The 19240-nt window shown below is 41.8% G+C and overlaps 1 protein-coding gene across 1 annotated transcript in view; it reads left to right on the top strand.

Moving 5' to 3' along the window:
- GRIK5 (glutamate ionotropic receptor kainate type subunit 5) overlaps positions 1-19240 on the top strand; it is a 378627-nt gene that overhangs the window by 273573 nt on the left and 85814 nt on the right. Inside the window, exons 6-12 of the mRNA XM_073655889.1 lie at positions 10458-10636; positions 10718-10771; positions 11111-11272; positions 11784-11936; positions 17043-17147; positions 17344-17451; positions 17792-17995. Of these exons, the coding sequence (XP_073511990.1) occupies positions 10458-10636; positions 10718-10771; positions 11111-11272; positions 11784-11936; positions 17043-17147; positions 17344-17451; positions 17792-17995 (965 nt within the window). The remainder of the gene's footprint in view (positions 1-10457; positions 10637-10717; positions 10772-11110; positions 11273-11783; positions 11937-17042; positions 17148-17343; positions 17452-17791; positions 17996-19240) is intronic.

Raw genomic sequence — 19240 nt, forward strand, 5'->3', positions numbered from 1 at the left:
TGTGACATTGGCGTCCCTATCAGATACGTCAGCCTTTTTCAACAAGGAAACATGAAACACAGGATTAATCTTCCAGGAAGTAGGGACATCCAACCTGACAGCAGATGGGTTAACAACCTGAAGCACTTTAAATGGACCCACAAACTTTGGACCCAGTTTTTTAGAGGGAATCCTCAACCGCAGGTTCTTCGAGGACAACCAAACCATGTCACCCACAATAAACAAAACCTCCTTACTTTTCCTGTCAAAATACTTATTGGACTTCTTGTTAGCCTCTTGAAGGTTGCAACGTACATTAGTCCAAACTCTCTCCAAATCACCGGAAAAATTCTCCTCCTCCGGCACCGCCGATCCTAATTTGGAGAACGAACCAAAAGACGGATGTTTCCCAGTACAACAAAAAAAAAGGAGAACACCCAGCAGAAGAGGATGTATGATTGTTAAGAGCAAATTCTGCGAGAGGCAGAAACTCAGACCACACCTCTTGATTGTCCGCCACAAAACAACGCAAAAACTGTTCAACATCCTGGTTCTTTCTTTCAGTCTGTCCATTAGACTCAGGATGATAACCAGACGAAAATGACAAAAGGACTCCCAACCTGTCACAAAAAGCACGCCAAAAGCGAACCACAAACTGAGATCCTTTATCAGAAACAATATCCGTGGGAACGCCATGGAGCCTGACAATTTCCTTAATAAACGCCTTAGCGAGTGTCTTGGCGCAGGGCAACTTAATGAATGGAACCAAATGACACATCTTACTAAAACGGTCCACGAGCACCCAGATGACAGTAAAACCCTCGGACACAGGAAGATCAGTAATAAAATCCATTGTGAGATGCGTCCAAGGCGCACTACGAACCTCCAGAGGGCAAAGTAACCCCGCAGCAGGAGTATGTGAAGCCTTTGACCTAGCACACACAGTACACTGACGCACCCACTTGATGACTTCCTTCTGCCATCCAGGCCACCAAAAACTGCGACTGATAAGTCTCTTAGTCTCCGAAATTCCTGGATGACCTGCCAACCGAGACACATGACACTCCACAAACAAATCTCTCCTAAAGGCTCTAGGTACGAACAACCTCCCATGGGGAGTGTTAGATGGAGCATCATCTTGAACTTTCAGAATCCCATTCTCCAAAATGGAGTCCAATGCCGCCACCACAACTCCTTTCTGTAAAATTCTCTCCTCCTCCTCGGCACCTACCGTAGGAGAGAAGCTGCGAGATAAAGCATTGGCTTTAACATTCTTAGTACCAGGGATATAGGTAACAGAAAAATGAAACCGAGAAAAAAAAAGTGCCCACCTAGCTTGACGGGCATTCAAGCGCTTGGCAGCATCCAGATAGATCAAATTCTTATGATCTGTGAAAACCTGAATAGGAAATCTAGCGCCTTCCAAAAAATGACGCCAATGTTCAAACACAAGTTTAATAGCCAGCATCTCCCGATTTCCAACATCATAATTCAGTTCGGTTTCTGAAAATTTCCTTGAAAAGAAGGCACAAGGATGTACTCCACCCTTGTTCTCCTGAGACAAAACTGCTCCGACTCCCACCGATGAAGCATCGACCTCGACCAAAAAAGGCTTGATCTCATCAGGCTGCATAAGGATAGGGGCAGAACTGAACCACTCTTTGAGATACTTAAACGCTTCAATGGCCTCAGTAGTCCACTGGGCCGTATTCGCACCTTTCCTGGTGAGATCAGTTAGAGGTTTAGCAATTACAGAAAAATTCTTAATGAATTTCCTGTAATAATTGTCAAAACCCAAAAATCTCTGTATAGATTTCAAACCAATAGGCCTAGGCCATTCCTGCACAGCCTGAACCTTCACAGGGTCCATCTCAAAGCCCTCGCTGGAGATAATGTAGCCCAAAAAACTAATTCTCTGCACAGCGAACTCACATTTCTCTAGCTTAGCAAAGAGTGAATTATCACTCAATAACTGCAAAACTTCACGTACACTCTGCCAATGGGACTCTAGATCTGGTGAGTAAATCAAAATGTCATCCAAATACACAACCACATTCTTACCAATCAAAGGTCTCAGGATGTCATTAATAAGGTTCTGAAAAAATGCCGATGCATTGGTAAGACCAAAAGGCATCACCAGATTCTCAAAATGACCTACCGGAATGTTAAAAGCAGTTTTCTATTCATCACCCTCCTTCACTCGTAACAAATTGTATGTCCCCCAGAGATCAAGTTTTGAGAACCACTTGGCCCCCACTAACTGGTGAAACAAGTCAGGAATTAACGGCAATGGGTAGGAATTGCGTACGGTAATCTTATTTATTTCACGAAAATCCAGACATGGACATAAACCTCCGTCCTTTTTTTTAACAAAGAAAAATCCAACTGCCACAGGCGACTTAGAAGGTCTAATGTGACCAGCAGCCAGGCTAGTCTGTAAGTACTCCTCCAAAGCCTTTCTTTCAGGGATAGTCAGATTAAACAAGCGACTCTTGGGAAGAGTAGCTCCAGGAACAAACTCAATGGCGCAATCATAATCCCTATGAGGAGGTAAAACGTGCGACTCCTCCTCCAAAAAAACCCTCCAAAAATCTTGAATAGGTACCGGTAATTCCCCTTTTTCCACAGCCGCAATGCGACCATTACAACATTTATCATAGCACTTCGGACTCCAAGACTTAATCACATTAGTAGACCAGTCCAGTAAAGGATTGTGCAGTTTTAACCAAGGCAATCCTAGAACAACTGGAGAGGGTAAATTATCTAAAACAACCAAGTCCAAAATTTCTTGGTGAACTCCATTGATAGTGAGGGGAAATGCAGCAACCTTGTGAGTAATACATTTCAAAGGAGTGTTATCAATTGCAATCACAGAAATAGGTGATGACAAAGGTTTGGATTTCAATTTAAGGTTTTCCAAAAACCCTTTATCAATCACATTAAGTGTTGAACCACAATCCACAAATACCTGAAATTCAATCAAATCTCCCTGCAGAGTAGTACTCCCAGAAAGAAATACTCCTGCAGAGCGTAAACAAGCTATACGGGCGTAACTGACCTTTTTTTTTTCTTTACTTAAACGACGCTCACAATACTTAATCAAATGGTCAGTTTTACCACACTAAAGACACAATCCCTTGGTAAACCTCCGGTTTCTTTCCTGAGAGCGGAGTGACATCCCCCCAACCTCCATCGGTTCCCCGTCGTCAGAGCAGATTTTCTGGGGACTAGGACCTGACATTACAGGAGTCTTTACCTCATTAAGCCTGCACCTCATCTCCTGTGTATACGAACAGCTAACTGCATAGCATCCTGCAGAGTCTCAGGTGCAGGAAATGCAATTAGCAAATCCTTAACCCTTTCACTCAGACCAGCAAGAAATAAACATCTCAGCGCAGGATCATTCCACTTAACTTCTGAAGCCCATCTCCTGAAGTGTGTGCAATAATTTTCAACATCACCTGACCCCTGATTCAAACGCCTGAGTTCTGATTCAGCAGATGAGATTCGATCAGGATCGTCATATAATAGCCCCATAGCAGAAAAAAATTCTTCAACAGACCTTAAACACGGATCATTAGGTTGGAGAGAAAAGGCCCACCTCTGTGGTTCATTGCGCAAAAGTGACATAATAAAACCAATGCGCTGTGATTCATTCCCAGAGGATCTTGGTCTCAAACGAAAATATAACAAACAAGCATTTTTAAAGGAAAAAAAATCTTGCTGTTTACCATAAAAAACATCAGGCAGTCCTACCTTGTGTTCCACAAAATGCGCTCCAGAACAGCTACTCACGTGTTGCTGAAGCTCGGCCACCTCCAGAGACAATCCCTGCAGGCATTGAGCCAAATCCTGGACGGAAACCATACTGATCCCCGAATTTCTTTCCTTTTAGTTTTTTGGGCTGGGCTTACTGTTATGATCTGCAACATGTACTAAGGAAAGATAGGGGAAAGCTGTCCCTACAGTAAGACTAAGCTGAATCCCTACGATGTAGCGGGCTACCTGTTCCTAGCGAACAGACCCGCCTTAGTCCTTGGCTAGTCTGAACGAAGACCTATAGAATTAAGGGAGGGGTCCCTAAAAGAACTAAGGACTGGAACAAAAATGGGACACCTCCTAAACAGAGAAGTTGTTGCATAACACAAAAAGACAAACTGACAAAAATGTACTAGAGGTCCCAGAGGACCAAGCGAACTTGACAGAGAAAGGCACCGAAGCACCAAGCTAGAGAAACAGTCAAACACTGAAGTCCAGCACAGCCACAAGGGCGGAGCTGGAATATAAAGGCAGATGGTCACGTGACCGCAAAACACAAGATGGAAAAAACAAACAGGAGGGTTCTAACACCTGGTGATGAGTATCTGGCTACAGCTGCCCGTAGATAGGTATCTGGCTAAAGCTGCCCGTAGATTGGTATCTTGATACAGCTGCCCGTAGATGGGTATCTGGCTACAGCTGCCCATAGATGAGTATCTGGCTACAGCTGCCCATAGATGAGTATCTGGCTACAGCTGCCTGCCCATAGATGAGTGTCTTTCTACAGTTGCCTGTAGATGGGTATCTTGATAGAGCTGTCCATAGATGGGTTTCTGGCTACAGCTGCCCGCAGATGAATATCTGGCTACAGCTGTCTGTAGATAGGTATCTGGCCACAGCTGCCCATTGATGGATATCTAGCTCGTTCTACAGCTGCCCGTAGATGGGTATTTGGCTACAGCTTCCCATAAATGGGTATCTGGCTGCAACTTCCCATGGGTATCTGGCTACAGTTTGGCCCCAATGCAAAATCTCCAACAAAGCCGCTCAACTATTCTGGGACATTAATAGTATTGATTTTGTAGACAAGGTACCACTTGGATCCCTTTTGGCTCTAAAACCAAGGTGCAACTGCCACCGCTGCACCTATTAGTGTTTCGCCCCTGATAATCCAGCCTCTGGGGCCCTCACTAATTCTGGGAATGCGCTGGATAAAGCACTGGTATAATGCTGCATTCTCATTCAATAAGTTCCCTGCAGAGCAGCGCTCCTAGACATCTGACTTCGGAATCGCGGCTTGATGCAGTTTTTTACATGGTTGTGTTATGGGACTTGGCCGTGCAGGGTAAAAAAAGTGAAGGGGGATGCAGAGCTGGTGTAGTCAGTAGGTAAGGAAGGTTACAAAGTAATGAAAAATATGCATATTTACTTGTTCTAAGCCCAGTAACAACTCCCTTAAAGGAGTCTTTTTAATAGGGGACAACTCACTGATCTCTGGGGTTCTACCCATTGGGACCCCCAGCAATCCCAACATTGGAGCTTTAACCCCCATGTGTGAGGTTCTGAATGAATGGAGCGGAGGTCGAGCATGCTCTGCACAGTCCTGTTGTCGAGAATCATTGCCCTTTTCTCTGGATCTTTGGGGTCCCGGTGGTCAGTAACTTTAAACTGTGGCACTACCCCTTTTAGTAATGCAAAACACCCAAATGTCTATTTTGGCTCTAGCTTACAATTAAGTTTCATCCATTTCATATTCTAACCTCGTTCATTGCATTTAGCGAAATCTCACTTTTTTTACACTGTTTTTTGGAAAAACATGGCCGGGTGCTATTATAATATTTCCATACTTTTTCTTTTCCTTTTAACCTATTTTTTGGGAACTAGTAGACACTGTTTCTTTTTTATTTTTCATTACATAAAATCCTCCAGTTTTTCAGCGGTCCGTGAGCTGGGGAGCTGCGTCGGCTGCGAAACGCGTGTGCTTCGTGTCAAGTGAAATTTAAGTCAGATGCTAAGAGTGAAATTAAAATAGAACAGTGATGTTATGCGGCGTTGGCCTCTTATGGGCACATTCCTTGCTCTGCCCTCACCCCTACTTCTTCTATCCTTATTCTGCCAGCCGGATACAACTTTCCTTATAGCATTTATAGATTTTATGTAAATCGCATTGTTATATTCGGCACTGAATCTTATTGTTTACTGGAGTCTCTTTGTCATTATTTTTGGAAAAATGAAGTAGTCCATGTCGATGGTATATAGAAAAAATGGGGATTATTCTATAGCAGGACGTTGATATTGATGGCCAATGCATCAATATCAGGTCAACGGTGGTCATTGTATGGAGCCGGACTCTACAGCTCCATACACTGTTTAGTGGTCGTTCTTGGGTACTGCAGCTCAGCTCCTATTAAAATTAATGGTAGCTGAGCCGCAATACCCTATTAAAGCCAATCAGACCTCCAACAATTTGATATTGATCGCCTACTCTAAGGACAGGCCATAATGTTCAAGTCCCCTTTAGCCCATTACTAAGACTCTGTTCACATAGGCATCATGACTTTGTAATCTCCTGATCCAAATCCAAATTGATCCCATTGACTTGAAACTGGATTCTGAAAGTCCCATCCATATCACTGAAAGAGGCCTACCTGGATCTAGGGAGGGGGAAACCCTGGGATCTCCTGGTTTTCATCCTGTTCATGGCTTCATGGTTTCCCAGGACACCATAATGATTGGCCAAGATGATATCCAAGAGGGTATTCAGACAAGCAGAAGGTCAGGGCAGGCGGAGGTCAATAGTAATGGGTCAGGGCTGGTGGCAGTCAAAAATTAAGGTCAGGGCATAGCCGGATCGATAACTGGAAGTCAATCTCCCATTTGTTCATTAAGGAACCAAAGAGGAGCCTACCGACCAATTGTCCCAAATTTACCAGGACTGTCCTGATTTTACTAAAGCAGTTCTTACAAATTTGAGTTTCCTGGGCCAAAAGGGTTGGGTTTATATAAACTCTACCTACAATGTGCATTTTGGGTAGGACTGAGGTGGGGCCTAAGGATGCTAATAAAGCATCTCTAAATTACAAATACCAATGTTGGTAACTACGAAGGTGAGTAGGGGAAGGTCCCTTAAAGGGTCACTATTATTTTACATTTTATGTCATAAATCAATAGGTCACATGAAAAGTAGCAATTTTGTAATATGTCTTATCAGAGAAATCTGCTTCTTTCTTCTACTGGACTGAGCTTTCACTTTCAATTCATGGGTAAAATCTGTATTCAGTGAAGACAGATTCCCCCATTACTGAGATAGGAGATGACAGTTGGTGCTTTTAAAGTTCTATGGAGATGGGGGGACTTTAAAATTTCTCCAGAAATGACAGTTACAGTCACCTTTAAGAGACGACAGTTGGTGCTTTTAAAATGTTATGGAAGGGGGTGGAGCTAGATGCAGACACAAGCATTCTGCTGACAGGACAGTTACATTTAAGTATCCTGGGTCAGCAGATTAAGGGTGGGGCAAAATAGACTTTAAGAGACCAGAAGTCAGATGGTGGCTCACACTTTAGAGTCAGTACCAGAGGAGAATGACCACAATAGGAGAGCAGAAGCAGAGCGCAGACTAGTGGTGGTGGTAAGGTGCCATGTCAATGATCCATTCGATAGATCAATTATGATCTGCTTTTTCCACATTGACTATTAATATGCCTGCCAGGATCCTGTTATTTTTTTCTTCTTTCCTTCCTAGATTGATTAGTGCAGCGTGCAGCTGGCTGTCTAAGAGCAAAAGAAAGCCGGCGCTCAATGCTGATCTAATGACAAGTGGCAACTGAGGGTTATAATTTATTCAGCATTGAATGATTTATAATTGATCTGAGACAGGTTGAACGTGATAGACGTCCATGTAACTATGTGACTCAAGCGTTAACGGAAGGCTTAGATCTCAAAGGGGGGTTGTTTCTTAGAAGACAACCCCTTGTCTTTGTGCCCTAATAGTGATGGGATCCATCTATCGAGCAAAGTGGCTCCATCCATATGTCACATGGGTGGACATTTCTACAAACGTATCGGCAATGGTTTATTATTATTATTAACGGCCTTTGGCTTGATCTCAAGCCATGGCGACTTGATGGATGAACGCTCTTGTAGGAAGATCGATCTTGTGCAAGTCTAGATAGGTCCACCAGGGTCTTCTTCACTGTTATCTTGATAGTATCAAGCCATCGGGTTTCTGGTATTCCTCTTTGCCTTGTTCCTTCTATTTTTCTGGCCATGATATCCTTCTCCAGTGATCGCTCTCTTCGTATGACCATGATGTCCTTCTCCAGTGATCGCTCTCTTCGTATGACCATGATGTCCTTCTCCAGTGATTTCTCTCTTCCTATGACCATGATGTCCTTCTCCAGTGATTGCTCTCTTCGTATGACCATGATGTCCTTCTCCAGTGATTTCTCTCTTCCTATGACCATGATGTCCTTCTCCAGTGATTGCTCTCTTCCTATGACCATGATGTCCTTCTCCAGTGATTGCTCTCTTCCTATGACCATGATGTCCTTCTCCAGTGACTTCTCTCTTCCTATGACCATGATGACCTTCTCCAGTGATTGCTCTCTTCATATGACCATGATGTCCTTCTCCAGTGATTTCTCTCTTCCTATGACCATGATGTCCTTCTCCAGTGATTGCTCTCTTCGTATGACCATGATGTCCTTCTCCAGTAATTGCGCTCTTCGTATGATGTGTCAAAAGTAGGCAAGTCGTAGCTTGGTGATCCTTGATTTGAGTGACATTTTTGGCTTGATTTGTTCCAAAATTGATTTCTTGTCCCCCATGGTATTGATAGCATCCCTCTCCAGCACCACATTAGCTTCAGCTAATGATTAAAGACCGGACCCCCCCCCACTGATGACCACCTAAACCTTAGATGCAGATATTTTTGTGGATTCACCCCCTGCTACATTGCTAAAGGAAAGTTGGATGTGAAAATAGGCTACATAAATTGACATGTGACACATTTTTTACCCTTTCCTTCCAAATTGGAAAGGAGATGTATGGAGTGACTTTGAAGGGGTTGTCTGGGAGTAAAATAAGTCAATGTCTGTTCCCGGTGTCCGACGAAACTGCTCAGTTACGGTGCTGCACAGTACTGCTCTGTCGACTAAATAGTGGCTGCAGTCAGGTACATCACGTCCACTCCCTATTGATTTAGAATAGATGGTGCATGTGCAGTACCCGGCCGTGGCCACTTTACAGTCGACAGAGCTGTGGTGTGCAGCTTCGCAACTGAGCAGTTCCAGCCAACACTGGGAACAGCTGATCGCCAGTGGTGCCAGGTGTGGCTCCCCCACTGATCAAACATTGATGACCTCTCCTAAGGATAGGCCATCAAGGTTAAAGTCTAAGTCTGCTCCAAACCCATCAAACACCAGCCTGCAATTTCTGGAATTAGTAATAAATCTGATCCTGGCAGTTAACCTCCTTAGATGCCACGGTCAATAGTGACCACAACATCTAAGCAGTTATAGGGGGTGTCTCAGCAACAACCCCCACAATGTGATCATAGGGTTCCAAGAGGGTTGCCATTGCATCTAAGAGTCAAATGAAGAACTGCAGGACTTCTTAGTATTAAACCTAGACTATGAAGACGTTTTGCAGTATGTCGTTCTGGCAATCGAGTGATAGCATGGTCAAGTCCCTTAGTAGGACTTAAAAATAAAAAAAATGTAAAAAATTCATAAAATGTTTAATTACTCCCCTTTTCTGATTCTTGGAAAAAATATCAAAGAAACACAATCGTCGTCACTGCCTCCATAAATGGTACCAATAAATACTACCACCCTTACAGAGCTCCATTGATGCCAAAATATAAAAAATGTCTTAGAATAAAAAGTTTATTTTATAAAAGTAGTAAAACTGTATAAATTTGGTATTACGGTAACGGTACTAACCCGCAAAATAAAGATGTAATTTTAAACTTGTAGTTGTTAGAAATGACCACCCCCCCCCCCCTAAAAAAAAAGGCTTTTTTTCCATTATTCTACGCTATGCAGACTTTTTTTATTTTCCATATCCTTTATTTTAATTTTATTTTTAATTTATTTTTTTTTATATATTTTACATAATATATCTAATGGTGTCATTAAAAACTATAAATCGACCCTCAAAAAAACAAATCCTCTTACAGGTCTGTCAATGGAAAAAAAAGTTATATAGTTCGGTAGGTGGGAGAGGAAAAATGACAAAAATAAAGCAAATTGGTCTTGGCGGGAAGTGGTTAAAATCTGCACCGTGGGTCAATTTTAGCGTTGGAAAATTCTGCAGCGTGGGGATGACATTCGTTAAAAAAAAAAACTTCTCCACATGCCTGCTGCTGTTTTCCGCTGTGGGTTTTTTACCTCCGCAGCTTTTCCAACCCATGTGGACTTATCCTTAGGGAAGAAAAATCACCGCTGAGCACAGTGTTCCCTCCAAGTCACAGGCTGGCTCGGGGGCAGCTAAAGCTCTCACATGTCAAGTGACAGCAATATGTGTATGTGCTTGGGGCTACCGGATTCATGCAGATGGATACAAGATTATTCTAGTAATTTATAGCGTCTATCGCCGAAAGAAAAGTAACTTTTTACTGCTTATCTTCTCTAAATCTCTTGCAAATGTTCCAGTTCTGCCTAGAGCGGTGAATTCCCCATTGTACTCCTCAGACATCTCATTGTTCTGTTCTCCAGGTTTACTGCGGCTAGAGGAGTTGGTCCGTCAGTTCCTAATATCAAAAGATACGCTCTCCGTGCGGATGTTGGATGACACGAATGATCCCACGCCTTTATTAAAGGAAATCCGCGATGATAAGGTGTCCACCATCATTATCGACGCCAACGCAACCGTGTCCCACCTCATCCTGAAGAAGGTCAGGCTTCTCTTTTATCTCGTTTTTCACTTGGATTTGCTTTGTCCTGTTCTCAGTCAGTTTTTTTTTCTTTTTGCCCAGGCCTCCGAGCTCGGGATGACATCCGCTCATTACAAATATATCCTGACGACAATGGTGAGAACTGGTGGTCAATGTGGGGACTATACATAAGGGGCTACCACTTCTCTTAAGGTTGGGTATTGGAAATTGGGCCAGTCAAGACGTGGCTCGTTCCAAGTGCAGCTCCGAGTGCTCATCCACATTTTGGATGGATGCCGGAGCTGCCTTTCATTATTCCAGTGCAAGAAATGGACCAAAGTAATGCATACTACGATTTTTTTCCATGCAGATTGGCTACAATGGGTCCATGTGGTCTACGTGTGCGGTCCATGGTCCGATTGTCTATATGAGCCCTAACCCATATAATGAGTCGAAGGTGGAACATACTTAACTACATCTGTTTTTTCCCCCTAGGATTTTCCCTTGTTATCCTTGGAAGGGGTGGTGAGTGACCATTCCAATATTCTAGGATTTTCCATGTATAATAGTAGCCATCCCTTCTTTTTGGAATTCCTAAGAAGCCTCAACATGTCCTGGAGAGAAAACTGTGAGCTCAGCACATATCTGGGACCAGCGGTGAGCCATTATATTATACTATTCATTTCTGCAATTTTTGTAAAGGTCACAAGGGCGTCCATTAATCTATCTCCCAGAGGTTGACCATGACTTATGTGCAACCAACTTTTAGCATGCAGTCCCATCCTTAAGCTAAAATTCAGCAAAACTGACCCAGAATCCAAAAAATATCCATGATTTTTGGAGTGGATTTTCTGCAGTAGATTCAAACGCAAAGCTGAAAAATAATAAAAAAAATTTGCCTCTTCCTTGTTGAGCCTTCCATGGTTTACGTACGTCTAAGTTCAGTGATGAACTGTCGACACATGTGGCCAACAAAGTTGTAATGGGCATGTGTCGACATAACACTTCATTGGAAGAGACCCCGAACAGTAGACCAAGGAAGACCAGTAATGGAGTATAAAGTCCCATATTTCAGACTTTAGACTTTAGGGTAATACTATGAAGACATTGGTAATCTTGAGACCCAACATAGATAAGTTTGCTGACATCCTCCATCTTTTTTCCTCAGCTCTCGGCTGCGCTCATGTTTGATGCTGTACATGTTGTGGTCAGTGCCGTACGAGAATTAAACCGGAGCCAGGAAATCGGAGTAAAGCAGCTGTCCTGCAGTACCTCACAGATATGGCAACATGGGACCAGTCTCATGAACTATCTACGAATGGTATGGAGCAGCCCTCACACACCGACCTGACAGAAATGGCGGCATTATTGGTTATTGCTTAATACGTTTTTATTAGAAAGCACTAGACTGAAGTAGTAGCAATAGTATTAGTAGAAATAGTAATAGTCAAAATAGTAGAAGTAGGAGCAGTTGTAGTATAGTACTAAAAGTAGTACTGGTAGACGACATAGTAGAGTAGTAGTAGCAGCAGTAGACATAGTATTAGTAGGATAAGTAGAAGTAGTATTAGTAATAGTAGTAGATGTAGTAGTAGCAGTAGAAGTAGTAATAGTAGCAATGAATGTAGAAGCAGCTGAAGAAGTATATAGCAATATAGTAGTAGAAGTAGTAGTAGTAAGAGACATAGTAGTAGTAATAATAATACAAGTTGTATAAGTAGTAGTAAAAGCAGTCATTTTGTAGTAGACATTCAAGAAGTAGTAGAGGAGTAGTGTAATAATAGTATAATAGTAACATAAAAAGAATAAGTAGTACATGTGGTAGCATAGTAGTTGTTGTGGTGGTGGCAGTAGTAATTTTATAGTGGTAGTAAAAGTAGTAATCATAGTAGAAGAAGTAGTAGAAGTAATAGCAGGTGTGTGCTAATAGTATTAGTAGTAGTCATAGTAGAAGAGGTAGTAGTAATAGTAGTAGTAAAATAAGTAGTAGTAGTCATAGTAGAAAAAGTAGCAGTAGTTGCAGAAGAAGAAGTAGTAATAGTAGCTGTGCAGTAATAGTATAGTAGTAGTCCATAGTTGAAGAGGTAATAGTAATATAGAGGTAGTAATATAGTAATAGTGGTGGTAGCAGTGTAGTAGCAGAAGAAGTAGTAGTAATAGTAGGTGTGTAGTAATAGTATAGTAGTAGCCATAGTAGAAGAGATGGTAGTAGCAGTGGTAGTAGTATAGTAGTAATAGTACTAGTTTAGTAATAGCAGTACAGTGGTAGTATAGTAGTAGTATATTGGTAGTACCGTTGTAGTAATAGTAGTAGTAGTAATATAGTGGTGTTAAAGTAGTAGTAATAGTGGTAGTAGTAGTGGTAGTATAGTAGTAATAAGAGTACTAGCAGTATAGTAGTAGTATATTGGTAGTAGTAGTAGTAATATAGTGTTAGTATAGTAGTAGTATAATAGTAGTATAGTAGTAGTATATTTGTAGTAGTAGTAATACCAGTGATATAGTGATAGTATAGTAGTAGTATAATAGTAATATATTGGTAGTAGTAGTAATATAGTGGTAGTATAGTAATAATAGTAGTAGAAGTAGCAATAGTGATAGTGATAGTGTAATAGTAGTATATTGGTAGTAGTAGTAATATAGTGGTAGGAGTAGTAGTATAGTAGTAGTATATTGGTAATATGATAATAGTAGTATTATAGTGGTATTATAGTAGTAGTAATAGTAGAAGTGGTAGGATATTGGTAGTATAGTAATAGTGGTAGTATTGTAGTAGTAATAGCATTATAGTGGTATTATAATAATAGTATAGCAATAGTGATAGTAGTAGTATAGTGGTAGTATAATAGTTGTATAGTAATAGTAGTAGTAGTAATATAGTGGTAGTATAGCAGTAATATAATAGTAGTATAGTAGTAGTATATTGGTAGTAGTAGTAGTGATATAGTGGTAGTATAGTAGTAGTAATAGTGGTAGTGGTAATATAGTGGTAGAATAGTAGTAGTACAGAAGTATTAGTAGTAGTATATTGGTAGCATAATAGTAGTAATAGTGGTAGTATAGTAGTATAGTGGTATTATAATAATAGTAATAGTGATAGTGGTAGTATAATACTAGTAATAGTATTAGTATAGTGGTATTATAATAGTAGTAGTAATAGTGATAGTGGTAGTATAGTAGTAGTATATTGGTAGTAGCAGTAATATAGTGGTAGCATAGTAGTAGTAGTAATAGTAGTAGAAGTAGTAGTATATTGGTAGTATAGTAATAGTGGTAGTATAGTAGTATTGTAGTAATAGTAGCAGTATAGTGGTATTATAATAGTAGTATAGTAATAGTGATAGTATTAGTATAGTGGTAGTATAATAGTACAGTAATAGTAATAGTGGCAGTATAGTAGTATAGTGGTATTATAATAATAGTAATACTGGTAGTATAGTGGTAGTATAATAGTAGTATAGTAATAGTGATCATATTAGTATAGTGGTTGTAATAGTAGTAGTGTAGTGGGAGTATATTGGTAGTATAGTAATAGTGATAGTATTAGTATAGTGGTAGTATAATAGTAGTACAGTAATAGTAATAGTGGTAGTATAGTAGTATAGTGGTATTATAATAATAGTAATACTGGTAGTATAGTGGTAGTATAATAGTAGTATAGTAATAGTGATCATATTAGTATAGTGGTTGTAATAGTAGTAGTGTAGTGGGAGTATATTGGTAGTATAGTAATAGTGGTAGTATAGTGGTAGTTTAAAAGTAGTATAGTAATAGTGATAGTATTAGTATAGTCGTAGTAATAATGGTAGTAGTAGTGGTAGTAGTAATAAAAGTAGGAGTAGTAGTATAGTTGTAGTATAGTAATAATGGTAGTATAGTAGTAGTAGTGGTGGTAGCAGTAGAAGTTAAAGCTGTAATTAATTTTAAGTTTTAAGAATACACCAAGACATCATGAAGGAAAGCTTCTCCAGGAGGAGATGTATAATCAGCTGGGGCCAATGTCATAGACTTATGTCTCAGGCGGCTAACTCTACTAATTTCCTGCCAGCTGTTTCCTCCGTCACCGGTGGCACCAATGTTCTTCACTTCCCAGGAGAAATGTTTTTTCTTCTAGTGTGAACAAGTCCCAACACCAGTTTACAAAAAAAAATGGAAACCTTAAAGGCTATGAATTCTCTCTCCACTGTGCGGCCGCAGCAATTAGTGTAAGTCCTCCACCAATCTGCTGTTGATTACCTTTCCTGGACAATCCCTTTAAGGCGCCGGTCTTTGTCTATTCCAGCTGCACAGTCTATAGGCAATCAGATTTCTAAAGCCTGCTTGTATGTATCCCCAGAGCTAGTTATGTATCAGTAAGTATGGGGCGCGTCAGCACAGACGGATGAGGCTGACAGCGCACGATACCACGGGATGATATACAGACTCATTTCCATTATTAGTATCTTACTATTTCATTGCAATGTCGTGGAGAGCCATCTGTATGACACCGCACCGCACCAGGAGATCATTATAGTGCAAGGAAAAAAAAAAGTTTAATAAAGGTAGATATTTTTTCGGAAATATCACACGATTTCCTCCTGAAAGAGAACTTTCACGAAACTTAACATGCCATCGAGATCTCCCCCGGTCACTTTGAACAAAGGGTCAGAAGCCGCCGTCTCTCCTCGTTAGCCGAAGACGAGCTCGTAGACTATTAATCCCGTCTTTTGTCCTGGAGGAGAGCAGCGCTCGGCTGGGCGCTTTTGTTTCTCCGTTTTAGCAATTGGCGCGGTCTCGGCACCTGGACCCCCACCGATCAAAACTTCTGACATATGTCTATGACAAGTCAAAAGTTTTGTGAAAGTGCAGCTACTCTTCATGTCACACTGTGCTGAATCAGCGGTGGGGATCCCAGACGTTGGACTCCAACAGATCAGTATATTCTAGTGATATTTTATCATTTTATAAGATGGCAATATGACATTTCACAATTAAAGAGATATTGCAGTGGTTCTCCAAAAAGAGTGATCGACTCATTACCACTACAGCATGGAAACGGCGAGAGCCACAGTCAGCGCCAGCCTCGCTACCCCGATATCAAAAACTAGTAAGAGTATTCTCCAGTTACAGAGCTATAGTTTCCCCATAACAAAGACTCAGTTAACCCATTAATAGAGGCCATCACAATGCCTCCATAACAGAGAAAATTACTGTGCCCCAGTACGAGAGCCAGCCACCCAGTCACAATGTATATCAACTAAACAAGCCACAGTGCCCCTATACCAGAGGCTGACACCATGCCCCTATACCATAGCCAGACAACATGCCCTTATACCATAGCCAAACACCATGTCTATATACCATAGCCAGTGACCGTGCCCCTATACCAGAGGCAGCCACCGTGCCCCTATACCAGTGGCAGCCACCGTGCCCCTATACCAGAGGCAGCCACCGTGCCCCTATACCAGAGGCAGCCACCGTGCTCCTATTCCAGAGGGAGCCACCGTGCCCCTATACCAGAGGCAGCCACCGTGCTCCTATTCCACAGGGAGCCACCGTGCCCCTATACCAAAACGATGCAGCCACCATGCCCCTATTCCAGAGGCAGCCACCGTGCCCCTATACCACAGGCAGCCACCGTGTCCCTATACCAGAGTCAGCCACCGTGCCCCTATACCACAGGCAGCCACCGTGCCCCTATACCAGAGGCAGCCACCATGCCCCTATACCACAGGCAGTCACCGTGCCCCTATACCACAGGCAGCCACCGTGCCCCTATACCAGAGGCAGCCACCGGGCCCCTATACCAGAGGGAGCCATCGTGCCCCTATACCAGAATGAGGCAGCCACCATGCCCCTATACCAGAGGCAGCCACCGTGCCCCTATACCATTGCCAGCAACCATGCCCCTATAGCAGCCAGTTCTAGCGCTTCTATAACTCAGCATTATCATTTATGATTTCTCAATTTTTCAGTTTGTCTCGTCCCCACACAGTCCCAAAACCGTAAGTGTAAAATAAGGGCTTTGTTCACACTTCTGTCAGACGCTTTGTTCGTAGCCTACGGCAGTCACAGTAGCCATATCAGAACCAATTACAGATCTCATTAGAAGTCAATCCGTCATGCGATGGATCAGGCAGAGCACGGTGACTTCGGTTATAATCGGGAGTGACAGCAGAAGTGAAGCAGTGCTAAAGCAACATCCTTGGGTGACCAAGTCCTCTGTACCAAAATATGGAGTAAGACCTCTTTTTGAGAATTTGTGATGGAACTAATTACATGGAAATATCTTCAGTTATAAGAAATTCTGAGCATTTTTTTCTGGAGGACATAATAGTTTCTCTCATCCCACCACATCATAACCTCATCGATCTTTATTAAGAAGGTGTTGTCCATAGATGTTCCGAGTTCTTCTTAGATGTTCTTTTATTGTTTCTAATCCTCCCAGGTAGAGTATGACGGACTGACTGGACGAGTAGAGTTTAATAGCAAAGGACAAAGGACAAACTACACTCTGCGCATCCTGGAGAAGGCTGGAGATGGCCACCGAGAGGCAAGTACTGGCATCTTTCAAGGTTGTTTGAGTGTAGACGTCCCAGTTTGGCCACTTAGACAACTTTTGAAGACACCTTTTTGGTCAAAGTTTGACCATTTATTCATTCACTTTGAATTAAAGAGAACATTTTGGTAAAATATTGAAACATTTTGGTAAAATTTTAGCAATTGTTTATTCAATTTCGTTCTTGCAGGTTGGTGTTTGGTATTCAAACCGTACATTGGCCATGAATGCCACCAGTTTGGATATAAACATCTCAGATACGCTGGAGAACAAGACCTTAGTAGTAACCACAATTCTTGTAAGTTCCTTATAGCTTCTTTAACAACATATATATATGTGAAATCCTCATGGCGCTATATATATACATGCAGTATATATCTTGGTCAGTGTGTATAAATATTTTAGCAGCTCTGTAAATCTGGCGTGATTGCTCTCGATGTTATATCTCGGCTACTTGCAGGTTTATATAACACAGTTGACAATCTCATTCTTCAGCTCATTTAGTTATTTTTTTTTATAGCTCTGCATTTTGATTTCTTCTGTTTTCATCTCATCTCTAGATGTAATCACAGATTCAATGCCTTTTTTTTTCCACCGTCTCATCCACCTGGCCGTGTTATCTCCTTTGCTCCCTCCAGGAGAATCCATACATGATGCGCAAAGCAAATTACCGATCTCTATCTGGCAATGACCAATATGAAGGCTTCTGTGCGGAGATGTTAATGGAGCTAGCTGCACTCTTGAGGTTCAACTATAAAATAAAGCTGGTTGAAGACAGGTTGTATGGAGCTCCTGAGCCTAATGGATCTTGGACAGGCATGGTGGGAGAACTGATCAACCGGGTGAGTAATGCCGTGTGGATAACCCATCTTTCTATTAAGTCCAACTACGCAAATGTTCAGTTTCATAAATTTTCATATTTAGCCTGGAATTTTTTGGGGGTGTATTTTCTTACGCAATCATATACATTTTTTTTGTAATAATGCATATATTTTGGCCTAAAAAAACATTTTTTTGCAGTTGGGTTTCATGACAAATTTTGCACCTTTTTGCTTTTACAGACTTTTTAGTTCTCCTGCAGATTCAACTTTGTTGTGGTGTGTGGTCATAAATCAGCTGAGAGGACATAAAGGAGTTACAAACTGCCCATCAAACCATCTGGGGAGTCACAAACTGCCCATCAAACCATCTGGGGAGTTACAAACTGCCCATCAAAAATACTGAGCTTACTGATGAGTTCCCACAGAGGATGTAAAAAGTGCAATATTTTTAATGGAACCCAATTGCAAAAAGGATTTTTACCCATAATAACATGCATTTAAGTAAAAAAATGCATGTAATTGGGGCTACATTTTTAAAATCTTGGAAAACTCCTTTAAACCACCACCCCCTTTTCTACGCATTGTACTCACATTTTTGTAAGCGTAAAATCTGTAGTTTGTTGATTTTTGTAAAGATATTTAGCAAGCTGCCTGGTTGTCACGGGTGTCAAAGGTGACAAGACAGTCGCCCTGCAGCTGGTTGCAGGAGATCTCTACGTTTGGCATTACCGAGATCATCTTAGAGGCTGGCTGTCTCTAGGACCCAGCGGCTACCTCCCTCTGGTTAATTAGCTCCCTGACCTGGGTGTATAAATACCTGGTGTATCTGAGAAAGAGGTGCTGGTGATATACATTACTACTTGTGAGGCCTAAGCAAGAGCAGTACTTTGTCCTCTATGGAGCTTGAGGCCGTGTGCGCATTTGGCTGGAGTCGTCTAAAGCTAAGCAGTCTCCCCTGTTTGTCTAGCCTTGTTGTCTATAGAGTTTAGTGGAGATCAACTAGTGCTCATCTCCTCCCTTCCCTAGCCTTAGCCATACGCCAGGGAAAGACAGGGCGAGGCACACATGCAGCGATTGGTGAAGAGCCAATATAGGGATGGTAGTTGAGACAGGGTGACACTAGACCAGACTAGGAGGTCTCCACTCCTCCCTTTCCCTAGTGTCTGGGCTCCCTTTCCCTCTTCCCTCTGTGTTGCACTAAGTCTTTCCCACACCCTGTGTGACACTGGTTGAGTTATTTGGACACCTTATTGCAAGGTTTTTGGG

The sequence above is a fragment of the Phyllobates terribilis genome, unplaced genomic scaffold, assembly GCF_046119375.1.
Source record: "Phyllobates terribilis strain yellow unplaced genomic scaffold, ASM4611937v1 Scaffold_12__6_contigs__length_324123572, whole genome shotgun sequence".
In the NCBI taxonomy this organism is placed as follows: domain Eukaryota; kingdom Metazoa; phylum Chordata; class Amphibia; order Anura; family Dendrobatidae; genus Phyllobates; species Phyllobates terribilis.